Source organism: Arvicola amphibius, chromosome 7 (genome assembly GCF_903992535.2).
Source record: "Arvicola amphibius chromosome 7, mArvAmp1.2, whole genome shotgun sequence".
NCBI lineage: Eukaryota > Metazoa > Chordata > Mammalia > Rodentia > Cricetidae > Arvicola > Arvicola amphibius.
Window position 1 is genome coordinate 55,616,136 of NC_052053.1, and position 21,909 is coordinate 55,638,044.

The window sequence follows — 21,909 nt, forward strand, 5'->3', positions numbered from 1 at the left end:
TTCTTGCACCCACTCTTAGTGTGATCTGGAAGCTTAGTGCTCCAAAGTTCCTGTAGCTGTTCACCTTGAGTCTCTCTCCTGCTATTTTGGCTTTCACTTGAGTTTGAGACCAGGTTGGCCTCAAACTCAAAGCCGTGTTTAGAGTCTGAATGTTTAAAGTCTAAAGCTCTTCTTATGATCCCTTAATCCTTCCTAAGAATTTCACAGGTCATGAACTCAGTTCTGGTTCCAAACCATCCAGAGAAATATTTTTTTCCCCTTTGATCAATAACTTAGTTATAGGTAACTTAGCCTGGCAGAAATTAGCAAAAATCATATTCTCTCTCTCTCTCTCTGTGTGTGTGTGTGTGTGTGTGTGTGTGTGTGTGTGTGTGTGTGTGTGTGTGGTTTTATTGTGAATGGGGAGTTGAAACAGGGTTTCTCCGTGTAACAGCTCTGGCTGCCTCAGAACTTACTTTGTAGACCAGGTTGGCCTCAGAGATCCACCTGTGAAGCAGAATTTATCAGATGAGGGAATGTGAATCAAATAATCCCACACTAGCTCTGAATAGGGTCTTCTAAGGTTTTTCTCTATTAAAAGGGAAACTCAACGGATCACAATGAGGAAACAGGAACCAGGTCCAACATTCAGGTGTGGAAGAGGCCTAGCAGTCACTTATTTCCACGCCTACCTGGTCCAGCCTCTCAAAGGCCATTGGCTGAAGGAGGTTCCACATCACACCTGTCTCTGTCTCCCCAGTGCTGGGATTAAAGGTGTATGCTGCCACCACCACCTGGCCGTTGCTCATATAAAGTAGTAATAATAGTCTTCCTACTCCACTCCTTTCCATGGGTATTTACCAAGTTCCTACTCTGTTAGTCTATATACTATGGGCTCAATCTAATGAGACAGACAGATACTAAATATACACAGTACACTGAGAGTTAGCAGAAGATATAGAGGCTGGAGACACTCATGAAAAGGTTCCTTAAGGTACTTTTGAACTTATCCTTGAAGGGGAAGGAAGAAGTAGTTGTGTTGAAAAGCTACACATCATTTACTAAAGCTAGACAGAATAGACTGGAATGACCTAAAGACAGATCCTTTAATTCCAACATTTAGGAGGCAGAGGAAGGTAATCTCTGAGTGCCAGGACAGCCTGGGCTACACAGAGAAACCCTGTCTCAAAAGAATAAACAAACAAAAAAATTTTTTTCAGGTTGTTTCCTGATAGCCTATAACAAAAGAATTGGTTTATGTTGATTGTGTATCAGAAAACACAGATATTTATATTACAATTCATAGCAGTAGCAAAATCACAGTTATGAAGTAACAACAAATTATATTTGGTGGGTTCACCACAACACGAGCAACTGTATTAAGGGGTTGAAGCATTAGAAAGGTTGAGAACTATTGCTATAGTAGCACCTAATGCATTCTTTTTTTTTTTTTTTTTTTTTTTTTTTTGGTTTTTCGAGACAGAGTTTCTCTGTGGCTTTGGAGCCTGTCCTGGAACTAGCTCTTGTAGACCAGGCTGGCCTCCAACTCACAGAGATCCGTCTGCCTCTGCCTCCCGAGTGCTGGGATTAAAGGAGTGCGCCACCACCACTCGGCCTCCTAATGCATTCTTAGTGCCCATAAGACTTCTGCCCTGCCAGGGGACGCTCAGGTCCTACTGTTTCCTTTAGAACTGAAGACACCAGTGGTTAGAAAAGCCATTTCACCTGCTACTGTGTTTGAGGGTTTTCCTTGTTGTTGATGTTGTTGTTGATGTTGTTTTGGTTTTTTGAGACAGGTTTCTCTGTGTCGCTCTGTCCATCCTAGAACTCACTCTGTAGACCAGGCTGTCCTCTGGCTCAGAGATCCTTCTACATTTATGTCCTGAGTGCTGGGACTAAAGACATGTTCTTCCGCCACCCAGTTATGTTTGAGTTTTTATGCTAAGCATATTATTTTGGTTTTTATGGGTAGTGTGTTAGAGCTGTGATCTGTAAGTTCTCAGTTGTGTTTAGCTATTCTCTTTTCTTTTTTTCAAGACAACGTTTCTCTCAGGCTGGCCTCGTAGTCTTCCTTCTCAGCCTCCTTGAGCAAATTCTACCAGCATGTACCATCACAACCAGCTGTAGAGATGACTCAGAGGTTAAGAGCCCTGACTGTTCTTCCAGAGGTCCTGAGTTCAAGTCCCAGCAATCACATGGTGGCTTACAACCATCTATAGTGGGATCTGATGCCTTCCTTTGGCGTGCGGATAGAGCACTCATATACATAAAATTATAAAAAGAATGAAAGTCAGGGTTTCTCTGTATAACAGCCCTGGCTATCCTGGAACTCAATTTGTAGACCAGGCTGGCCTCAAACTCACAGAAATCCATCCATCTGCCTCTGCCTCCTGAGTGCTGGGATTAAAGGCGTGCACTACCACTATCCGTCTGTGTTTAGCTAGTCTTAATAAAAACAAGGAGACAGAGGCAGGCAGATCTCTGTGAGTTCGAGGCTAGCCTGGTCTACAATAGCTAGTTCCAGGACAGGCTCCAAAGCTACAGAGAAACCCTGTCTCGAAAAACAAAACAACAACAACAAAAAAAAAAAAACCACGAAAAACAACAACAAGGAGAGATGGAGTTTCCATTTATTAAGCATCTATTCTCTGTCTGTTTTATAACTTTATCTTGGGTTAACTTCCAAGTCTGTCTGACTTTGACATGTATACTTCTCTGCTCTAGCTCTGATGGGATAGCCATGAGCTATCTGTTTGCAGGCAGAGAAGCTGAAGCACAGAGAGTTCAGGTGACTTCACTCTCCCAGGAGCATCTGGCTAGGAAATAACAAATGAAATTAGAACCCAGGTCAAGCATTTCCAACAAGTTCTGTCCTCTCTGTAGTCAGTGTCCCATGGTGCCCACAGGGGAGCAGTCACAACCCCCAGGTAGAGTAAACTGCCTTCATGGGTTGGCTCTTCTCACCCAAACCAAGTCTTCAAACTCTTCTTTTTTTTTTTTTTTTTTTTTTTTTTTTGGTTTTTTGATACAGGGTTTCCCTGTAGTTTCTAGAGCCTGTCCTGGAACTAGCTCTTGTAGACCAGGCTGGCCTCGAACTCAGAGATCCGCCTGCCTCTGCCTCCCGAGTGCTGGGATTAAAGGCGTGCGCCACCACCGCCCGGCCTTCAAACTCTTCTTGCTGTCAGTACCATCACTCGAGTGACAACAATTTCAGGGTTCTAAGGACCATTAAGAGAAAAGCTGGAGTTTGTTTCTTTGGTATTTATGACTTAATTTTCAAAAACAGTTGCTCCATTTCAATGTATACACCAAATAATTGCAGACCAGCTCCTTTGTTATCTGCTAGTTAAATCCTTCTTGCCTAGTCCCATATTCTCATTAATGTTCAGGTTTTTTTTTTTAACTTTATTATGCCAGGCACTGGTAGCACATGTCTTTAATTCCCAGCTCTTGGGAGGCAGAGGCTAGCAAATCCCTGTGAGTTCAAGGCCATCCTTGTCTACAGAGTGAGTTTCAGGACAACCAAAGCTGTTACACAGAAAAATCCTGTCTTAAAAAACAAAAAAAAAAAAGCAAAAATAAACAAACAAAAAACTGTATTATTACTGGGAGGAGTGGAGTGATCAGAAACTAGAGTCAGGATAAATGAGAGAATAAATATATGAATTTTAAAAAGTTTATTGTCATTGTTTTATATGTTTGTACATGTGTGCATGCAGGCACACAAGCACCACGGTTCATTGTTGGAGGTGTTTGTTTTCTCCTTACACACACCTTTACATCGCTTCCAGGGGTTGAACTGAGGTCCTCAGGCTGGAATGGCAAACTCGATTCCCTGCTAAGCCATCTCACTGCTCCTGTAGTGTTCCCTTTCTGAAAGCTTTTGTTTATGACCATGACAGTTCAGGGTTTTCTTAAAGGCCGCTAGAGCAAATACATATGCAGGTCTGAACCAAAAGAGCCTGGGAGAAAATGGACTTTGTGGTTTCCATAGAAACATCATATAAAATCTTTAGCACTTACTCTATCTGCTCTGTGTTGACTGTGACCAGTTAGGCCTCATCCCTAAGTTAGAAACTGTATAGAAGATACAGTTTTCTATAGAGTACTGGGCTAAGTTCTAGTATATTTCTGTTTCTTCCTCTTACCCCCGACCACATCTAGGTGCACACAGTATGACTTATGTGAGCTGTGATTTCTTCAAGTTTTATTTAATAGAGTAATAGACTAGGTGATAATTTTTTTTTCTGTTTTTGTTTGGTTGGTTGGTTTGGCTTGGTTTTTGGTTTTTGGTTTTTGGTTTTTGGGGACAGGTTTTCTCTGCGAAATAGTCCTGGCTGGCTGTCTTGGAACTTACTCTGTAGACCACGCTGACCTCGAATTCACAGAGGTCACAGAGAATTCAAATGCCTTCCTTTGTCTCCCAAATGTTGGGATTAAAGGTGTGCACCACCACTGCCCGGAAGTGATGTCTTTCTTGGAAAAAAGAAAATCCATGTGAAAGTACATGTCAGTTCTTAACAGATGAGTACCACTTACTTAATACCCATTTATTATACACTTCTTCTTTGTTAGATCCTATCATCCATCATTTTAGCTATACAAAGGATATTTTAATGGTATGTTACTATGAGTGTTCTGTAACAATAACAACCCAGTTTGGTGACACACACCTATCAGCCACTTGAAAAATTGAAGCAGAAGGACTGCTTAAGCCTAGGAATTTAAGACTATCCTGAGCACTGTAACAAGACCTGTCTCAAACAAAGCAACCCAAAGATGATGATATTGTAACTCTCAGTGCTTCTTTAATTGTTATTCTTGCTAGTCCCCTTTCTAAGTATCTGATTTGATTAATCCTCAAGAATCCAGTGAGGTGGGGATTTTGTTCTATCTACCAAATTAATGGACATACATCACATGAGATAATTCAGTAACTTTACCAAGTTTGTTCCAGAAGTCTGGATTTGACAAAAGATGGTCTGCTTCCTGAATTTATACTATTAACCATGATGCTGCCCTTCTTTTCTCAGAATCCATATAGTTATGAATAGTAAATAATGCTAGATAATTTTACAAAGGAGATAACATTCATTATTGGGTAGAGCACATAGGGGATTGTCACTGAAGAATGAAATGAAATTTCAGTTAGGAAAGGGAGGACGCAGAGACAAGAGTTGAGGAATAGACTTTGTGACTGGAAGGTAGGGTAAACGGGCAAGGGAAAAGTCAAAGATTGTGTCCAGATATTCTGGCATAGCCAAGAAACTCCAAAGAGTATGAGAGACCTGGAGTATAAACTTGGTGTCCTACAGACAGAACAGGAGTTATCTACAGTATCAGGTTAACATGTGTCCATTTCTTGTCAAAGATATCAGAAGAAGAGATTGAAAGAATCATGTCTGGACAAGAGTTTGAGGAAGAAGCCAATCACTGGAGCAACCATGGTGACAGCGACCACAGTTCCCCTGGGAACAGGGCTTCAGAGAGCAACCAGCCCTCACCAGGCTCCACATTGTCATCCAGGTAAGCTAAAGGCAAGCCCAGTATCATCATCTACGGACCACCCAGCAAGTCGTCCTCCAAAGAACTTCTGATAGAGTGCTCCTCTACCAAGCTTTCTCAGCCTTTGTGCCCTTGGTCCCCCAGGCTCTTGGGGACCAGGATGGAACAAGGCCAACTTTCCAAGACCAAAACAAAATATCGTCAATCTCTTTTTCAGACTGATAAGCACCACTTCTGTACATGCCTACATAGGCTTCAGTTAGCAGAATAACATTTTAATACACTGTTTGCAGAATTGAGTTAACAGTTTTTCTGACTCACGAGAGTCAGTGTTATTGGGGAACTCTCAGGGGCTAGAGAGATGGCTCAGCGGTTAAGAAGACTTGCTATTCACCAGAGGTCTTGAGTTCAATTCCCAGCAAACACATGGTGGCTCACAATCATCTAAAATGAGATCTGGTGCCCTCTTCTGGCCTGCAGGCATACACACAAGCAGAACACTATACATAATAAGTAAGTAAATCTTTTTTAAAAAAATTAAAGCCTCTTGAGGCAATCATGCTATCTTAAGTTAGCTAATAGCTTTAAGTATAGCTTTTAGCTATAATGGAGGGCTCTTTGCCCCAGAAGTCTTTCATATAGGACAAGAATTAAAGATATTTTCTTGAAATCTCTGGAGAGATGGCTCAGAGGTTAAGAGCACTGACTGCTCTTTCAGAAGTCCTGAGTTCAATTCCCAGCACCCACATGGTGGCTCACAACCATCTGTAACAGGATCTGATGACCTCTTTTGAAGTGCAGGCAAACATGCAGACAGAACACTCATATACATAAATAAATAAATCTTTTTGTTTGTTTTGTTTTCTGAGACAGGATTTCTCTGTATAACAGTCCTGGCTGTCCTGAAACTCGCTCCTGTAGACCAGGCAGGCTGGCTTCGAACTCACAGAGATCTGCCTGCCTCTGACTCCCAAGTGCTGGGATTAAAGGCGTGTGCCACCACTGCCCAGCGTAAATAACTCTTTAAAAAATAAATGAATGAATGAATGAATGAGAATAAGATGTTACACAGTAGGGCCTGTGGAAATTGCTCAGGCTGTAAAGTGCTTGTTCTGCAGTCATGAGGCCCCAGGTTGGAGCCCCAGCACCCACATAAAAGCCAGGTGCGGTGAGGACTATATAGACTTTGTTTCCTTCTAGCACTAGGGAGGCTGTGGCCTCTGGGGCTCAGTGGCCAGCTAATTTAACTGAATTTATAAGCTCCAGGTCTTTTTAGACACCCTGTCTCAGAAGGATAAGGTGGAAAACCATTGAGAGAGGTACTTGACATCAGTCTCAGGCCTGTACACACATGCATCATCATATATGCACATGATAAAAGAAAGAAATCCTCCTTTTATAAAAGGTCATTCTAGGACAGGCAGGACTACATAGGGAACCTGTTTCCAAATTGACAAACAAAAATTTAAAAGGCCATATAGTAACTATTTTAGACTTTCTAAGTCTGGCCTGGGTCCCAGCTCCCCAACTGTGCCTTAGTGGCTCAAAAGCTGCACACACCATATGTATAAAACAGTGAGTGTGGCTTTGTTCCCATAAAAAAGTCAATTTACCAAAATAGGTCTTAGGCTAGGTCTGGCCTATAAACTATAGTTTGCCAAACTCAGTCATAGGAGATACATCTAGGAAAAGCTAAATGACTTTCAAAATGATAAATAATGGGCTGGTGAGATGGTTCACCAGGTAAAGGCACCTGCTGCCAAGCCTGATGGCCACACAGTGGAAGAGGAGAGCTCCACACCGTGGAGAAATATAAATAAACAGATGTAACTTCTTTAGTCAGTTGAGAAAATGATTAGATTTCTCCCAAAGAGAGGAAACAGGGAAGACCTGCCTTCCTCTTCATAGTCAATTAGAGCTTTTAATTCCATTATTTGTTCCCTTGTTCTTTCTTCTTAGGGGTTAGGAACTTAAGGACCTCAGGCTATATTTCATGCTAGGTACTGGATTTGGTTTTTGGACTAATTAAGTCCACTTAGCCTGCCCTGTGCCTTTGTTTTCCTAACAGTAAAACAACAATATAAACATACATTTTTGTCACAGTAGTCTACTGGTATACATTAAAAACTCTTTCAGTCTGGGCTTGGTGGTGAAGACCTACTGTCTCAACTATCGAAGAGGTTGAGGCAGGAGGATCACAACTTCAAAACCTGCCTGGGCTACAGAATGAATTCAGGGTTGGCCCTGACAACTAGCCCTAGAGACAGGATCTCGAATATAATGTTAGATGGTAGAAGAGCTCTAGGATAGAGCACAGTGGGCAAGCACCTACCTAGCATGAGCGAGGTGCTACTTGTGACACCAGGACAAAGACTTCAGCCAATCCTTATTTATTTATATCTCCTATACTGTTGGTCACTGAGTTTGCCAATGGTGAGCCAGCCCCATGCTTCTGTACTCTCACAGAGTCATGTCTCGTGGCTGGAATCTAATGGGTAGACATGTATATAATCTTTAATTTTGTCCTATGACTTGATTAGTTACAGACTTTATGATCAGAGAACACCTCGGCTATCTTATTCCTTTGAGCATGTGCTCAACCTGCTTTTCCTGATGGCTTTTCCTGATGTGAAGTTTTTCTCTTCAGTAGGTCTGTGGAACTAAATGGATTCATGACATTCAGGGATCAGTACATGGGGATGTCAGTGCCTCCACATTATCAATACATACCACACCTTTTTAGCTATTCTGGCCATTCACCACTTCTGCCCCCACAAGCTCGAAGCTTGGACCCTCAGTCCTACAGTCTGATTCACCAGCTCATGTCAGCCGAAGACCTGGAGCCGTTGGGCACACCCATGTTGATTGAAGATGGGTGAGTGAATTCTGCCCTACTTGGCCCCTTCAGTCTCAAAATGTTCCTACCATGCACCAGTTGTATCCCCAGCTTTGTCACTGAAGGCATTGGTCCCTCATGTTTCCTTAAGCATCTTTTCTCAGAGAGTTCGGGTTTTTAGTTCCTATGAAATTGGGATTGAAGAGCCTTCATTTCTCTGTGGTTCTATGTAAACCAAGCCCTGAAATGGTTGGTTTTGTGTCAGAAATAAGCTTTCTATCGGGCCTAAGGTTTTTAAATCATTCAAACCCTAATCGGTTGTGACCTGTCTATATACCTAGCCAACATGCCCATTAGTAACCAATGGCATGTGACTGGCAGCCTTTGGTACAGACCTGAATGGGTGGAAGAGATACCTCAGTCTGCATTTGGCTCTGTTTGGGTGCTGCGTAGTTCATCATCTGGGCCACCCATTCTTGCGCTCATTACTTCTTAGGTAGAGAGCATGGGTTGCTAGAGTCTTAGGCCTCCCAAGAGGTATCCTGAGATCCTCGGCTAGGCTCCAGTTTCAGAAGAGTAGACTTAAATACATAAAGGAAGGATCCCCTAGAGCTTTTATATAGGGAATGAGGAAGAGGACCAAGGACTTTGAGAGGAATAAAGCTGAGACTCAGAGGCCCCTGTGGGCTAGAGCTGAGAAATAGCTTTTTAGAAAGGCTGAGCAACTCTGGTTCCTGAACTGTAACCACCAGGGGGCACAGTGAGGACAGGAAAGGCTTCTGAATGCCTGTTCTCTGCAGCAGTCTGGTCCTTGGATTTGTTTGGCTTTGCGTTTTGTTTTTGTTTCTGTTTTCTTGTATGTGTGGTTGTTGTTCCTCATAATAGGTATGCTCCAGACCCACCGCATTAGTATTTTTATTACCAAAACTAGAGCAGGAATGAGTAAGAATTTCTTCTAGGTCATGAGACATCAGAGAACACCAGCATTAAGAGTGAAAGCCCCTCATAATTCCACAAGTTTCTAAACCTCCTTTTCTCTCAGCAGCCTCTTCTCAGAAAATCATATCATTGCCCCCAACTCCCATCCCAGCTTTTTGCAGACTCCAGCCCTACCCCTTTATAAGAAGTTGAGTGAAACTGGAAATCTGCAGTCAAGGGCAAGGGCCCTCCTGCCAAGGACATACTGTGCCTTCGAGGAATACCCTCCCTCCTTTGCTTCTACCCTCACTCTCTGTCCTGTCCCCACCTCCAGATATGCTGTGACACAAGCAGAGCTGTTTGCTCTGCTTTGCCGCCTGGCTGACGAGTTGCTCTTTAGACAAATTGCCTGGATCAAGAAGCTGCCTTTCTTCTGCGAGCTCTCAATCAAGGATTACACGTGCCTCTTGAGCTCTACATGGCAGGAATTGATCCTGCTCTCTTCCCTCACAGTTTATAGCAAGCAAATCTTTGGGGAGCTGGCTGATGTCACTGCCAAGTACTCACCGTCTGATGAAGAGCTACACAGGTGAGAGCGCTGACTGAGGAGGACATCCTGAGCAGCCAAGCCATCATCCTCCCTGTGAGGCAAGGCTACCTAGTCTCCAAAGGGGAATATTAAATCCCATGGACCTGGATTTTAATACTGTCCTGTCATTGTCCAAATCACAGGTTCTGTGTATAGAGTAGGTAACTCTCCAACAAGGCAGGGGTGATGAATAAGTGTCACACAGTCAGATTGGTAGAATGCTAAGCTGTTGCTTTAATGTTATGTCTGCATTAGTGGGATGATATACCTGAGAAAAACAAAAATCTAAACTCGACCCCCAAGGGAAGGGACTCTGGACTTGCGAGTCAGCTTGGTATCATTTGTAGGCAACTTTGTATTGATTCTTTCTTACGACTTAAAGTACATAAGCGCTATTGTGTGCTTGTTTATAGATGAGAAAGTTGAAGTTCAGAGAATCTGACCCTTAAAGGTTTTAGATTTTAATCTAGAGCCTGGTCTTGAGCTTGTCCCATAGCTTCCTATCCCCATCCCCTGCCCTCTGCCTGACTGCTTAGGCTCTTTCGTGGTACCTGAGGTGGGATGAGATGTTAAGAGCATAGGACTGAACCAAACAGGTCTCCTGGCTGTTCTTTGCCATAAATTTTCCTTCTGACTAAACAGCGTCCTCTAACCTTCTCTAGAACAGCCTTTTTCCTCCCTGCTGCTTCTATAACCTGTCCATGAACTATTTTAGTCACATTCTTTGAAGACCTAGGGAAAATGGAAGGGAAAAATTAAGGGAAAACTCTTCATTTCTGACCTCCAAATTAAAACAACAAGTATCAGCCGGGTGTTGGTGGCACACGCCTTTAATCCCAGCACTCTTGGCAGGCAGAGGCAGGCAGATCTTTGTGAGTTCGAGGCTAGCCTGGTCTACAAGAGCAAGTTCCAGGACAGGTTCCAAAGCTACAGAGAAACCCTGTCTCGAAAAAACAAAAACAAGTGTCTATTTCAATAACTTTTTGGATTATTAATTTATTCATGTGAAATGTCTTATGTAGCTTAACTCACAGTTAAATAAACATTTCAGTAAATCACCTTTTCTTGGACAGTTAACTAATATAAGTCATATAACTTAAAAGTACCCAGAACAAGAATAAATGAGATATGGAGGAGATAGGGTACCAACTCCCATAATTTTCTTTACAGGACTAGGGTGCATCAGCCCCACCATCCTGTGCATTACATAAAACAAAGCTAACACTTAAGCAGGGAGCAAGGCTTTACGACCTTCAGGAGTTTGTACGCAGCTGAGTGAGAATCTGGGAACTGGCTCTCTCTTTTGCTTTTCTAGTGTTTCCTTGCTTACTGACTTCAAGATGCACCTACCTGACATTTTATCCTATAAACAGAGCCATCAAATTTTACAAATGACCTGACCCCTTGTCTAGAGCCTCTAATTCATTGTTTCCATCAGATTTCTGTCTCCAGATCATAACTCTGGATTGAAGGGCTGTGTGGACAGCAGTAAACTTGCTGTAATGTTGTGGGTTTGTAGATCTGGCCTCAGGGAGCCCAGTCTCCCTGTTTTTCTGGGAACTACTAGCTCTTCCTGGGATGGACTCCCTGTAGCAGCAGTGAAATCAGCCTCTAGGTTCCACTCCCTACAGGATGGAAGGTTTTCCAGGCCCTCTGCAGGCACTGCATGTGTTAGGAGTTGTTGGAGGCAATGATTCTATGAACACAAACCATGTAGATAAGGTTTTGTCTTCCATTCCTTTTTCCTTCTCTCCCTCCTTTCCTTTCTGGTTCCAGAGATTTAAACCCAAGGCCTTACACGTGCTATGTAAGTACTCTACCACTGAGATAGAATCCCTAGCTATGTTTCATTTATTTTGAATAAATAATTCACTAAGTTTCCCAGGAAGGCCTCAAATTTAGAATGCTCTTGCTTTGGTCTTCTGAGTAGCTTCAATAATAGCTATGTACTACCACACCCAACTTAGACATGGTTTCTAACTCTGAGAGTCCCGGTTCTCATTTTATTGTAACAAATATAATCTACAATGTAAGGTCATATTGAAGGATATTGAGGAGGGTATAAGGACTATTCAAACCCAGACTAAGGAAAGAGGGCTGTAGTTATGTACTTGGCTTACCACAAGAACAGACATTTGAGCTGCATTTTGAAGAGAGAATTTTCCAAATACAGTATAGAGACCAAGATGAAGGCAGGACAGGCCAGCCTGGTCTACAGAGCAAGTTTCAGCACTACACAGAGAGACCCTAGAAGAGCTGGACATGGTAGCACGCACTTTTAGTCCCAGAACTGGGCAGAGGCAGGAGAATCCCTGAGTTGAAGGCTAGCCTAGTCTGCAAATCAAATTCCAGGACAGCCTGGGATACATGCTGAGACTCTGCCTAAAAACAAAACCAAACAAACCAGAGAGAGGACTTTGGATTTGATTGTTAGCAGCATTGCGTCACAGGAATTACTTGGGTGGTTACGTTTGAGAAAGCGTTCTGTGGCTGTTCAGACAAGAGCATGGTTGACCAGAGGCTGGTCTGTGTCCATGGAAAGGCAGAGGATGCCTGAAGGACAGAACAGTGATATGGAGAGGACAGCGCCAAGCTAGCAGTGTCAGAGGCAAGGTATCAGCAGGACGTCTGTTAAGTAAGGAAAGTTGTGGGCACACGTTATCCTAGCCAGGACGAAGCATCAGGGAAGAGCATGATGGGGGACATAAGACACTCTGTGTTTGGCTTGGGTGCCTGTGAAGTCTGAGTTGCATGTAAGTCATAAGATCTGGAAGTTGAGCCTCTGGAGTTAGGTTAATCACTGCCAAGCATCCCCTCTCTGCCACATCCCTAGGGTGTAGTGTCTAATTGGCTGTAGCTCTTTCTTCCTCTGCTGTACTACTCCTACTCCCCCAGGCAGTCTTTGCTTCTTCCCAGCTCCTGAGTGTGAGTGCCTGCTGTCAGGACAAGGCTTCCCAGATGATGCACGACCAGCTCCTTTTCTCTTCTTAATACTGAATCAAGTTTATGGTGCCTACTCCTCATCAGACTGTTATCAGACACAGAGGTGGACAAATGTGATTTAAAGCAGATTGTAGCACCAGCCAGGGACCTCTCCCAGCCCTAATCAACACCCTTTCACTCCCTGGAGAAGATGCTTTGAGTTAGATGGGCTTTAATGGGCACTTTTGACTAGTTCTCAGGCTCAGGAAACAGTTTTTTTCTCTCCTTATTACAAGAGAATGACAATGATAGTGATACTGTGAATGTGTAATGATCAATGGAATTTGTTGCACCAGTTTTTATCACTGTTTTTACTTACATTGCTGTTGAGTCCTTACTGCCATCCTATGAGACTTAGATAATAAGGACCTTGAATTTCAGAGTGAAGAAAATGCAGGGCTACAAAGGTAGAAAAAGACAGAGCTAAGATTCCTATGCAGGTCTGTTGTGCTTCAAAGTCAGAGCTCTCTGCCATTGCCTTATCCCAGATTCTTAGAAGGAATGACTTTCTAGAATGCATCCTGGAGCTGTAATCTGGCTTGTGTGTGGATGTGAAGGTGGCTGCTGCTGACTGCTGCTGAGGAGGGTATATTTAGATGAATGGGGAAGAGAGCCGTTCCTCTCTGCCCCTTGTTGGAATATAACTTATATGGTGTCAGCTTCATTTGCTGACTGAATGGTCCAGTGGTTTGGGGGATCCTGGCAGGAATGTTTTCTTTGTCCTAGAATGTTTGTGTGATAGGAACCTAAGAGAAGAATGGGTGTGTTTGTCCAACTTTATGGCTTTGAGTGCTGATAATTTGTAGACAGGGACTACAGGGGCGTCAGAACTGTGGAGTGGGCAGATGTGGAGGAGGAACGGCTGGAGGAGAAAGCAGGCCTGTGGAACAGAGAACAGCTCTGTTTATCAAAGGGTGGGATGTGGGTGTGGAGGAAAGCTTTGCAGCCAAGTTGTGGCAACTGAGTGGGGACCACTGCCAAGGGACTATGATGGCTGCTTCTTGTAAGGTATTTGAAGGGGTGTGCTGTCCCCAAGAGAAAGAGCAGGGCTTGGGCATATGTACAGGCCCAAGCTCTTCAGAGCCCCTTTGTGTCCCCAGGCCAAGACAGCCAGGAACAGATTTGGCGCTGCCAGCTCAGAGTCTGGATGATAGCCACACACCTGCAGATCCTGCCGTGCCATAGTGAGGTCTGGGGCTGATTAAGAGACAGAGCATTATTTGTGCTTCCTGCATTGCTCGACCACCAGACAGATATCAGCTCTGTTCCCCCCGTCTTATTTGTTATGTCCCACCTTAGCATATCACAACTCCTCCATGCAGATACTACAGGGAACCACCATTGCCCTTTCTTTCTCAAGAACTTAAGTAGCCAGCAAGTACTTTGATGAGGAGTAGTCTTCACCACTAGGTGTGCTGCTTCCTCGAAGACACAACATGCTAGTTATGCAGAAATACCCATCACCTCCTAGGGTCAGGCCCCAGGATGAGTTGCTGTGGGAACATAAAGCTCTTAAGGTTTCACAGGATAGCATGTGGCAGCCTTTTTCAGGTAGCACTGAAGAATTTGACAGGATTGGGGAAGATTTTCTTACTATGTAACTTTGAGAGAGTCACCTCTTTCTACACTCTTATCCTAATACAGAAATATGATTCATCTCACAAGTTGTCAGGAAAGTAAGACTTCCTATGAAAGGGCCTTTATGTCAGGAGCACAGTTAGTGACCACTCTGAGCCTTGCCACACATGAGCAAAGGAGATTTTGATTAATATACTTTTTTAGGAGGATCTGGATATATACATGACCAGTCTGTTTCATGCAGTAAGTTCTAGGCCAGCCAGGGATATATGGTGAGACTTTGTATAATCTACTGGCCTGGTCTGTCTCTCTCTCTCTCTCTCTCTCTCTCTCTCTCTCTCTCTCTCTCTCTCCTTCCCTCCCCCTCCTACTCCCTCCCTCCCCCCACCCTGCCATCTGCCCTTCTTCTGTTTGCTTCTGCCTCTCTCTCTTTTCTCCCCCTTCCCCGCTTCCTCTTCTCTTTCCCCTCTGTAACCCACTAAATAAACTCTATACCCAAACTCTCTGCATAGTGTTTCTGTTTGTCTTCCCAGGCCTCCGGTGACCTGCCGCCGCTCCTCATGTGACTGGTCCACCACCACCTCTTTATAAATGATAACACTTTGTTGAGAGAGAGAGAGAGAGAGAGAGAGAGAGAGAGAGAGAGAGAGAGAGAGAGAGAGAGAGAGAAACTCTGATAAACTTTGCTGTGTGTCCTGCAATGTTGAATACTTGGGTGCAACTTAATTCTTCATGTAAAAATAATAAGCATATTCATCTCATTAGTCTGTAAATTTGGTTTTATCTTTAGTAAATTATATAATTACATGCCAAAAAGCTGTCTTAAAATAAATTTACTGGAACTGGCTTAGTAGGTAAATCCTTGCTATGTAACTTAATCTTAAGTTTAGGTGCCTGCACCCATATAAAAATCTGGAAATGTCTATAACCATAGCACTGAATGAGAACAGAGATAGACAGATCCCAGAACTTGCTGGCCAGCCAGTTTAACCAAGTAGTGAGGTTCAAATCCAATTAGAGACTGTTATCCCCAAACATAAAGTGGAGAACAATAAAAGTAAAAGACACCCAGTGTCAACCTCTACCCTTACACACATACACGAACATGTACACACACATATACACCAACATATAAAAAAATAAGATGAATTTCACTATGGTTTACTATCAATGTTGGATTTGTATACCTATTTTATTACCCTTATCCCTGGGGTCATGTAAGAATTCATCAGGTGGAAAGAAGTTACATGTAAATAGTTGGAGAAACCTGTCTGTTCTGCTAGCTTTGGGAAGCTAGCCCAGGCTCCCAGGTTCTCATCGCACCAATAGCTGGCTGTGTGTTGGTGGGCCAGTCCCTTCTCCATGTTGAACTTGAGTTTCTCCTCTTGTGTTGATAGTGATTGTTTCCCGTCGCTCATAGGGTTAAGAATGCACAGAAGGTGCTCAGCACAAGGCTCTTGTGGTGGAAAAACTCAGCAAGTGTTTCCTTCCCCCAGGACAGTCAGAGACGCCAGTAAGATTGTTTTATTGTATATTGTTTTAGCCTTGCTAGAAATAGTGAATCTAAATGAACAGAACTGGAAGCGTTTTCCACACCATGACTGAGGCTCTCATAGAGTCGCCGTGGCAGCTGTCATTGATACTGCAGACTGTATCGCCACAAAAGCTGTATCTTAATAGTGTCACATTCTTCTCGGTTTCTATCCCAAATTTCCTTTAGCATAAGCAGGTAAACATCTTGCAGAGGGAGATCTCAAAGCTTACAGGGATTAAATAACCTTCCTAGACTCTCAGAGCTTTGTGTGGTGCAGTTGGATTTGAACCTGGTTTTACTTGACTCTGCCCAACCCTGGAAACAGCAGCTTGCAGAATCTACACTGGCTGCCAAACAGAGCATGGATTTTCCTGTGGGTGACATTTCCCCCAAGTGGAGTTTCTTTCCTATCATAGATAACCTCTGTGTTCCCTTACTGGCCTTTGCTCATATTGGTACCCCAGGTAAAAGCCTTTATCTGTTGTCTAGATTTAGTGATGAAGGGATGGAGGTGATTGAACGGCTTATCTACCTGTATCACAAGTTCCATCAGCTGAAGGTCAGCAATGAGGAGTATGCATGCATGAAAGCAATTAACTTCCTGAATCAAGGTGAGTAGGTGGTGGGGTGAAGGCAGCAGTGTGTTTTATGTGTCACAGAATCTGTTACACCACGTGGTCATCAGTCTTGGAAGGCCCTGTGCTCCCCCTAGTCATCACCCTACTTGATCCTCTGCAGTGTAAGGAATGCTTTGGATTTTTCTCTTGAAATCTAAATGCCACAATCTCTATAACTCACAGAGGAAGGAAGAGGATTCGCTTTGTTTAGTCAGTTTTAATGCATTTAAACACAGACACCAAGGACAGAACATGCGTCATTTAAAATATGTACCAAGTTTACCAGCAGCTGAAGAAGAGCAGGGTGACTGATGAAACTGCTGGCGATAAGACAGTGGTTGACATGCTGGCAGCTGCTCTGATGCTCAGGAGGAGTGCTGGCACACACGACTCCTCCTCTGTTAGAAGAGTCCAGTCAGGTTATAGGCACATCGCCAACAAGTAACGCATGGTAGTTGCTGGTAATCATCTATGCAGGAAGATTGGTGTGGTTTTTTTTTGTTGTTGTTGTTGTTTTGTTTTGTTTTTATCAAAAGTAGTGTATGAATGTCCCATTCCCAGAGTAGGCCTGTGTGGCTTTGTTCCCTGTGACTTTGAAAGTGCTGTCTTACCATTTTCAGTTTTCCAGTCCAGAGACTCTTGATCATGCCTACCTTGTTACCACTGCTCCCCACTCTGCCCTCTAGTAACTGTCAGACTCCTACTCCTGTCTGTATATCATCATGCATTGTCAGGTGACCTACATGCCTTCTCTAGCCAAGCCTTGTACCATATATTAAAGATAGTAGCAGGGGTTTGGAAGGAGGAGAAAAAAAACAAACCAGCTCCCAGGTCCCTGAAGAGTATACACTCCAATAGCACTCAACACATGAATTGTACTGTATGTGGGGAAGATGAGTAGCAACTTCTTAGAGGAGGAGAACTGTGCAGACCTCAAAGACTGGGTAGGATTTACATACAGTATGCTTTATTCATCTTCTGTACTTTAGATAGAGACATACATACTTACAATCAAGATAGAATGGTAAGAACACAGGGATGCTGGAGATGGTATCAGCAATGTTTTTGATAACCAATGTTTTTGTTCAAAGTATTGTTGAGTAAAGAGATAGCCCCTTGTTCCATGTTCTCTGGTGCCTGTTTGTGCCACCATACCCTGTATTAAGACCTTGATGTAGGGCTGGAGAGATGGCTCAGAGGTTAAGAGCACTGCCTGCTTTTCCAAAGGTCCTGAGTTCAATTCCCAGCAACTACATGGTGGCTCACAACCATCTGTAATGGGGTCTGGTGCCCTCTTCTGGCCTGAAGGCATACACACAGACAGAATATTGTGCACATAATAAATAAATAAATAAATAAATAAATAAATAAATAAATAATTTTTTTTTTTTGAGAAGGCCTGATGTAATGTGGAGATACCCAGCTCAGCACTTAGGGCTCAGACAAAGGAGCAGGTCCCTTTTTTTTTTTTTTTTAAATCTTATTTACCGACTCTGGGTTTTACTTTCTCCACATTAGAAGGAGAAAAGATCTTTTTTATGACTGTGTTTAATAACGTCTCATTAAAAAAAAATTTGGTGTTTACCATCCTGTTTGTTCCCTGTGTGATTTTTATTTTGTTTTGTTTTGTTTACAGATATCAGGGGTCTGACCAGTGCCTCACAACTGGAACAACTGAATAAGCGGTATTGGTACATTTGTCAGGATTTCACTGAATATAAATACACACATCAACCAAACCGCTTTCCTGATCTTATGATGTGCTTGCCAGAGATCCGATACATTGCAGGTAATATTCTGGGTCCAGGCATTCTCCCTTCCTTGCTTCTCCAAGCTTGTCACAAGCTGAGATGACAAGGCTCATAGGATGCTCATTCTAGGCCCATTACCAGAAAAGTTCTTTTGGAATAGAAAGTTAGCGTTTCCTCTTAGAAAAGAGAAGCTTCCGTTTCCCAAGCACCTGTGATGTGCAGCTATTCTGTGGATGAGGCAAGCAAGCTCAGTATCTCCACTTCATGTCCTGAACTGTATACTTTTAGATAATGAATTTTATATGCAAGTTATATATCAATTTAAAAAACTTTGTTTTGCCAGGCAGTGATAGCACACGCCTTTAATCCCAGAACTCAGGAAGCAGAGGTAGGAGACCTTCTCTGTGAGTTTGAGGCCAGCCTGGTGTACAGAGCTAGTTCCAGAACAGCTAGGGCTGTTACACAAAGAAACCCTGTCTTGAACAAAAAAAAACAACAAAAACTGTGTCTTGTAGAATTGTACCATATAAATTGGCACCATAGAGCTGTTTACAAAGGAAATTTGTGTGTGGCTTCAGCCCTCTGTTCCAGTGCATAACTTGGCTCTTTGTTGTTGCTTTACTTCATATAGTGAGGATTCTTCTTTTCTATGTCTAGCACTCACTGGGATGATGTTTAGACTGGGATTGTTTCTGTAAAATTCAGTAATACAATTTTTTAAGTTTTTTTTTAAGGTTTACACACACACAGGGTTTCTCTGTGTAGTCCTGACTGTCCTGGAACTCACTTTGTAGACCAGGCTGACCTTGAACTCACTGAGATATGTCTGCCTCTGCCTCCCAAGCGCTGACATTAAAGACGCACACCATCACTGCCAAGTTTAAAGATTGATTTCTTCATTGTGTATACAGCATTCTGCCAGAAGAGGACACCAGATCTCATTATGGATGGCTATGAACCACCATGTGGTTGCTGGGAATTGAACTCAGGGTCTCTGGAAGAGCAGCCTGTGCTCTTAAATGCTGATCCATCTCTCCATCCCCCCAGTAATACAATTTTTGAAGGAAAACATATATAATCAGACTTTGTTTTCTACTGCCAGCCCTAAATAACAACACGAAGACTTATTATTAATTATAAAAGCTCAGCTTTAACTTAGGCTTGTCCCACTAGCTCTTATAATTTACATTAACCCATTTATATTAATCTATGTTTTGCCTCATGGCTTTTTACCTTTCCTTCATTCTGTATGTCCTACTCTCTCCAGTTGGCATCTCCTTTGCATTTCCTACTTCCTCTCTCTCTGCCTGGAAGTCCCTCCTAAACCTCCTGCCTAGCTATTGACTGTTCAGCTTTTTATTGAACCAATCACAGCACTATATCTTCATATAGTGTACAGATATCCCACACCAAACATGTCAGTCTGACAGAATTTTTTTTTCTCTATTTCTTGAGCCACAGAGCAGTCTGGCAGATATAAGCTGGACCTGGCCATATTTCCAATCACCTGGAAAGCTTTTGAAAACAGCTTTTTTTGTTGTTGTTGTGTTTTCGTTTTTTGTTTGTTTGTTTGGCTAGTTGGTTGGTTGGTTTGGTTTAGTTTAGTGGGGTTTTTTGTTGTTGTTTTTTGGTTTTTTTTTTTTTTTTGTTTTTTGTTTTTGTTTTTGCATCTCCAGACATTCTGGCTTCATCAGTATGGGGTGAAGCCCAAGTATCAGTATTTTCTTAATGTCCTCCAGGTCATTCTAAGTTACTGACAGGGAGAACTACACTATATTTTGCTTACACTGTTTGTATGCTTAATGCTCTGAGAAATCATCAGTAAAAAAACCTGTCAAACTCTTTTATCTCCAGGCATTTCAAATGTATTTGTCCCTATAACTCTTCCTCCTACTTCCCTAGTACTTGCATTAATGTTTTGAAGAACATTGTTTTATAGAATGTTAGCAAGTTTGCAGGAAGCAAGTTCCCTATAGTATTTTATCTACAAAGAGCTCTGTAGGACTCCTGTCCATTTCAAAGCCTTAGCTGTAAAAGGCAATCACAAAAACATTGAGTCTAAATGAGACAACGCTTTGAACTAACTGGCATAGAACAAGTGCAGCATATGGAAGAGTGAGCCTAGATACGCTGACATTATCTAACACTTATGACCTTGCCAGTACTCCTGATACTTGTCTTACCTTTGTCCTGCACCAAGGAGATTAAGTAGCCGGAGAAGAGAAACACTGGCTTTCCTTCCCTAGCTGGTAGCTGCTGCTAACTCCTCTTTTCCCTTTTATCCAGGAAAGATGGTGAATGTGCCCCTGGAACAGCTGCCCCTCCTCTTTAAGGTGGTGCTGCATTCCTGCAAGACAAGTGCAGTGAAGGAGTGACCTGTTCCCAGCACTGCCTCGGGTGCCAGCAGTGCCTTGAGTGGGCAGGACAGGCTCCAGAGGAAAGAGCCAGAGAGACCAAGATGGAGACTGTGGAGCAGCTGCCTCCATCACAAGAAGAATTTGTTTGTTTGTCTGTTTTTAACCTCATTTTTCTATATATTTATTTCACGACAGAGTTGAATGTATGGCCTTCAACATGATGCACATGCTTTTGTGTGAATGCAGCAGATGCATTTCCTTGCAGTTTACAGAATGTGAAGATGTTTAATGTTACCGTGTTGTCATTGTTTAGAGATAGTTCTTTTGTATTTTGAGGGAGAGGGTGGGATGGATATCCATAATGTTGACAAAGACAACTACCTCAATGGAAACAGGGATATGACCATCCCTACCTTTCCACAGTTTCTCAGCAGACGTATGCTTGTCTGTCCGAGAACTGGCTGCCTTTTTATAGCCCCAGAGAAATATGCCAAAGGAGCAAAACAGTACAGGGAGACTTACTAGAGAGGTGGGCAGGACGTTTGAGAAGCAGTTTTTATTTTAACCCTCAATGTTTGATGAGGATTAACCATCACCTCATCCCACAAGCCCAAAGGGCAGAAACTTGTGTTCCTCCCTTCTGCTGCACCCTCCCACCTCACACACTGTTGTCTGTTGAATGCTGCTGTCAGGTTTTTGTCCAGGCAGAGTCCTGACTATAAATCAGTCTGCAGGACTTGCCTCCCAGCTGCCCAGTCTCCTGACCCAGGTCTACCAAGGCCTTCCTTCTTTAGACTCCATCCCTCCTCCTATGGATTTGACTCCCTGTCCTTTGCAAAGGTAACAGAAAAATGCCCTGTTCTGTCATTTCTCATTTGTTCTCCTTTAACTTGTTTCCCTCAAAGAGTAGAGGGACGAAGGCCAGGCTGCTGAAAGAATAGACTCGTTTGGAAGCCCCTGTTCTCATCCTACCTTATCCTTAGAACGAAATCTAAAACTTGTTTAGTTTTATATTTTGGTGGTGGTGGTGGTGGTGGTGGTGGTGGTGGTGGTGGTGGTGGTGGTGGTGGTGGTGGTGGTGGTTTGGTTTGGTTTGGGGTTTTGTTTTTCGTTTTGTTTTTGTTTTTGTTTTTTTGAGAAAGGGTTTCTCTGTGTAGCCTTGGTTGTCCTGGAACTCACTCTGTAGACCAGGCTGGCCTCAAACTCAGAGGTTCACCTGCTTCTGCCTCCGAGTGCTGGGATTAAGGGTGTGCACCACCACCG

General features: G+C 43.1%; 1 protein-coding gene across 3 annotated transcripts in view; it reads left to right on the forward strand.

Annotated features, from left to right (window-relative positions):
• The window catches only part of Nr6a1 (nuclear receptor subfamily 6 group A member 1), a 149,746-nt gene extending 128,112 nt beyond the window's left edge, over nucleotides 1-21,634 (forward strand). For 2 of the 3 annotated variants that reach the window (XM_038337697.1, XM_038337700.1), the window contains 6 exons: nucleotides 5,351-5,505; nucleotides 8,132-8,359; nucleotides 9,573-9,827; nucleotides 16,411-16,532; nucleotides 18,175-18,327; nucleotides 20,576-21,634. In XM_038337697.1, coding sequence (XP_038193625.1) covers nucleotides 5,351-5,505; nucleotides 8,132-8,359; nucleotides 9,573-9,827; nucleotides 16,411-16,532; nucleotides 18,175-18,327; nucleotides 20,576-20,664 — 1,002 coding nt within the window. In that variant the 3' untranslated portion in view covers nucleotides 20,665-21,634. The remainder of the gene's footprint in view (nucleotides 1-5,350; nucleotides 5,506-8,131; nucleotides 8,360-9,572; nucleotides 9,828-16,410; nucleotides 16,533-18,174; nucleotides 18,328-20,575) is intronic. The other variant, XM_038337699.1, reaches the window with a different exon arrangement.
• The last annotated feature ends 275 nt before the right edge of the window (nucleotides 21,635-21,909 follow it).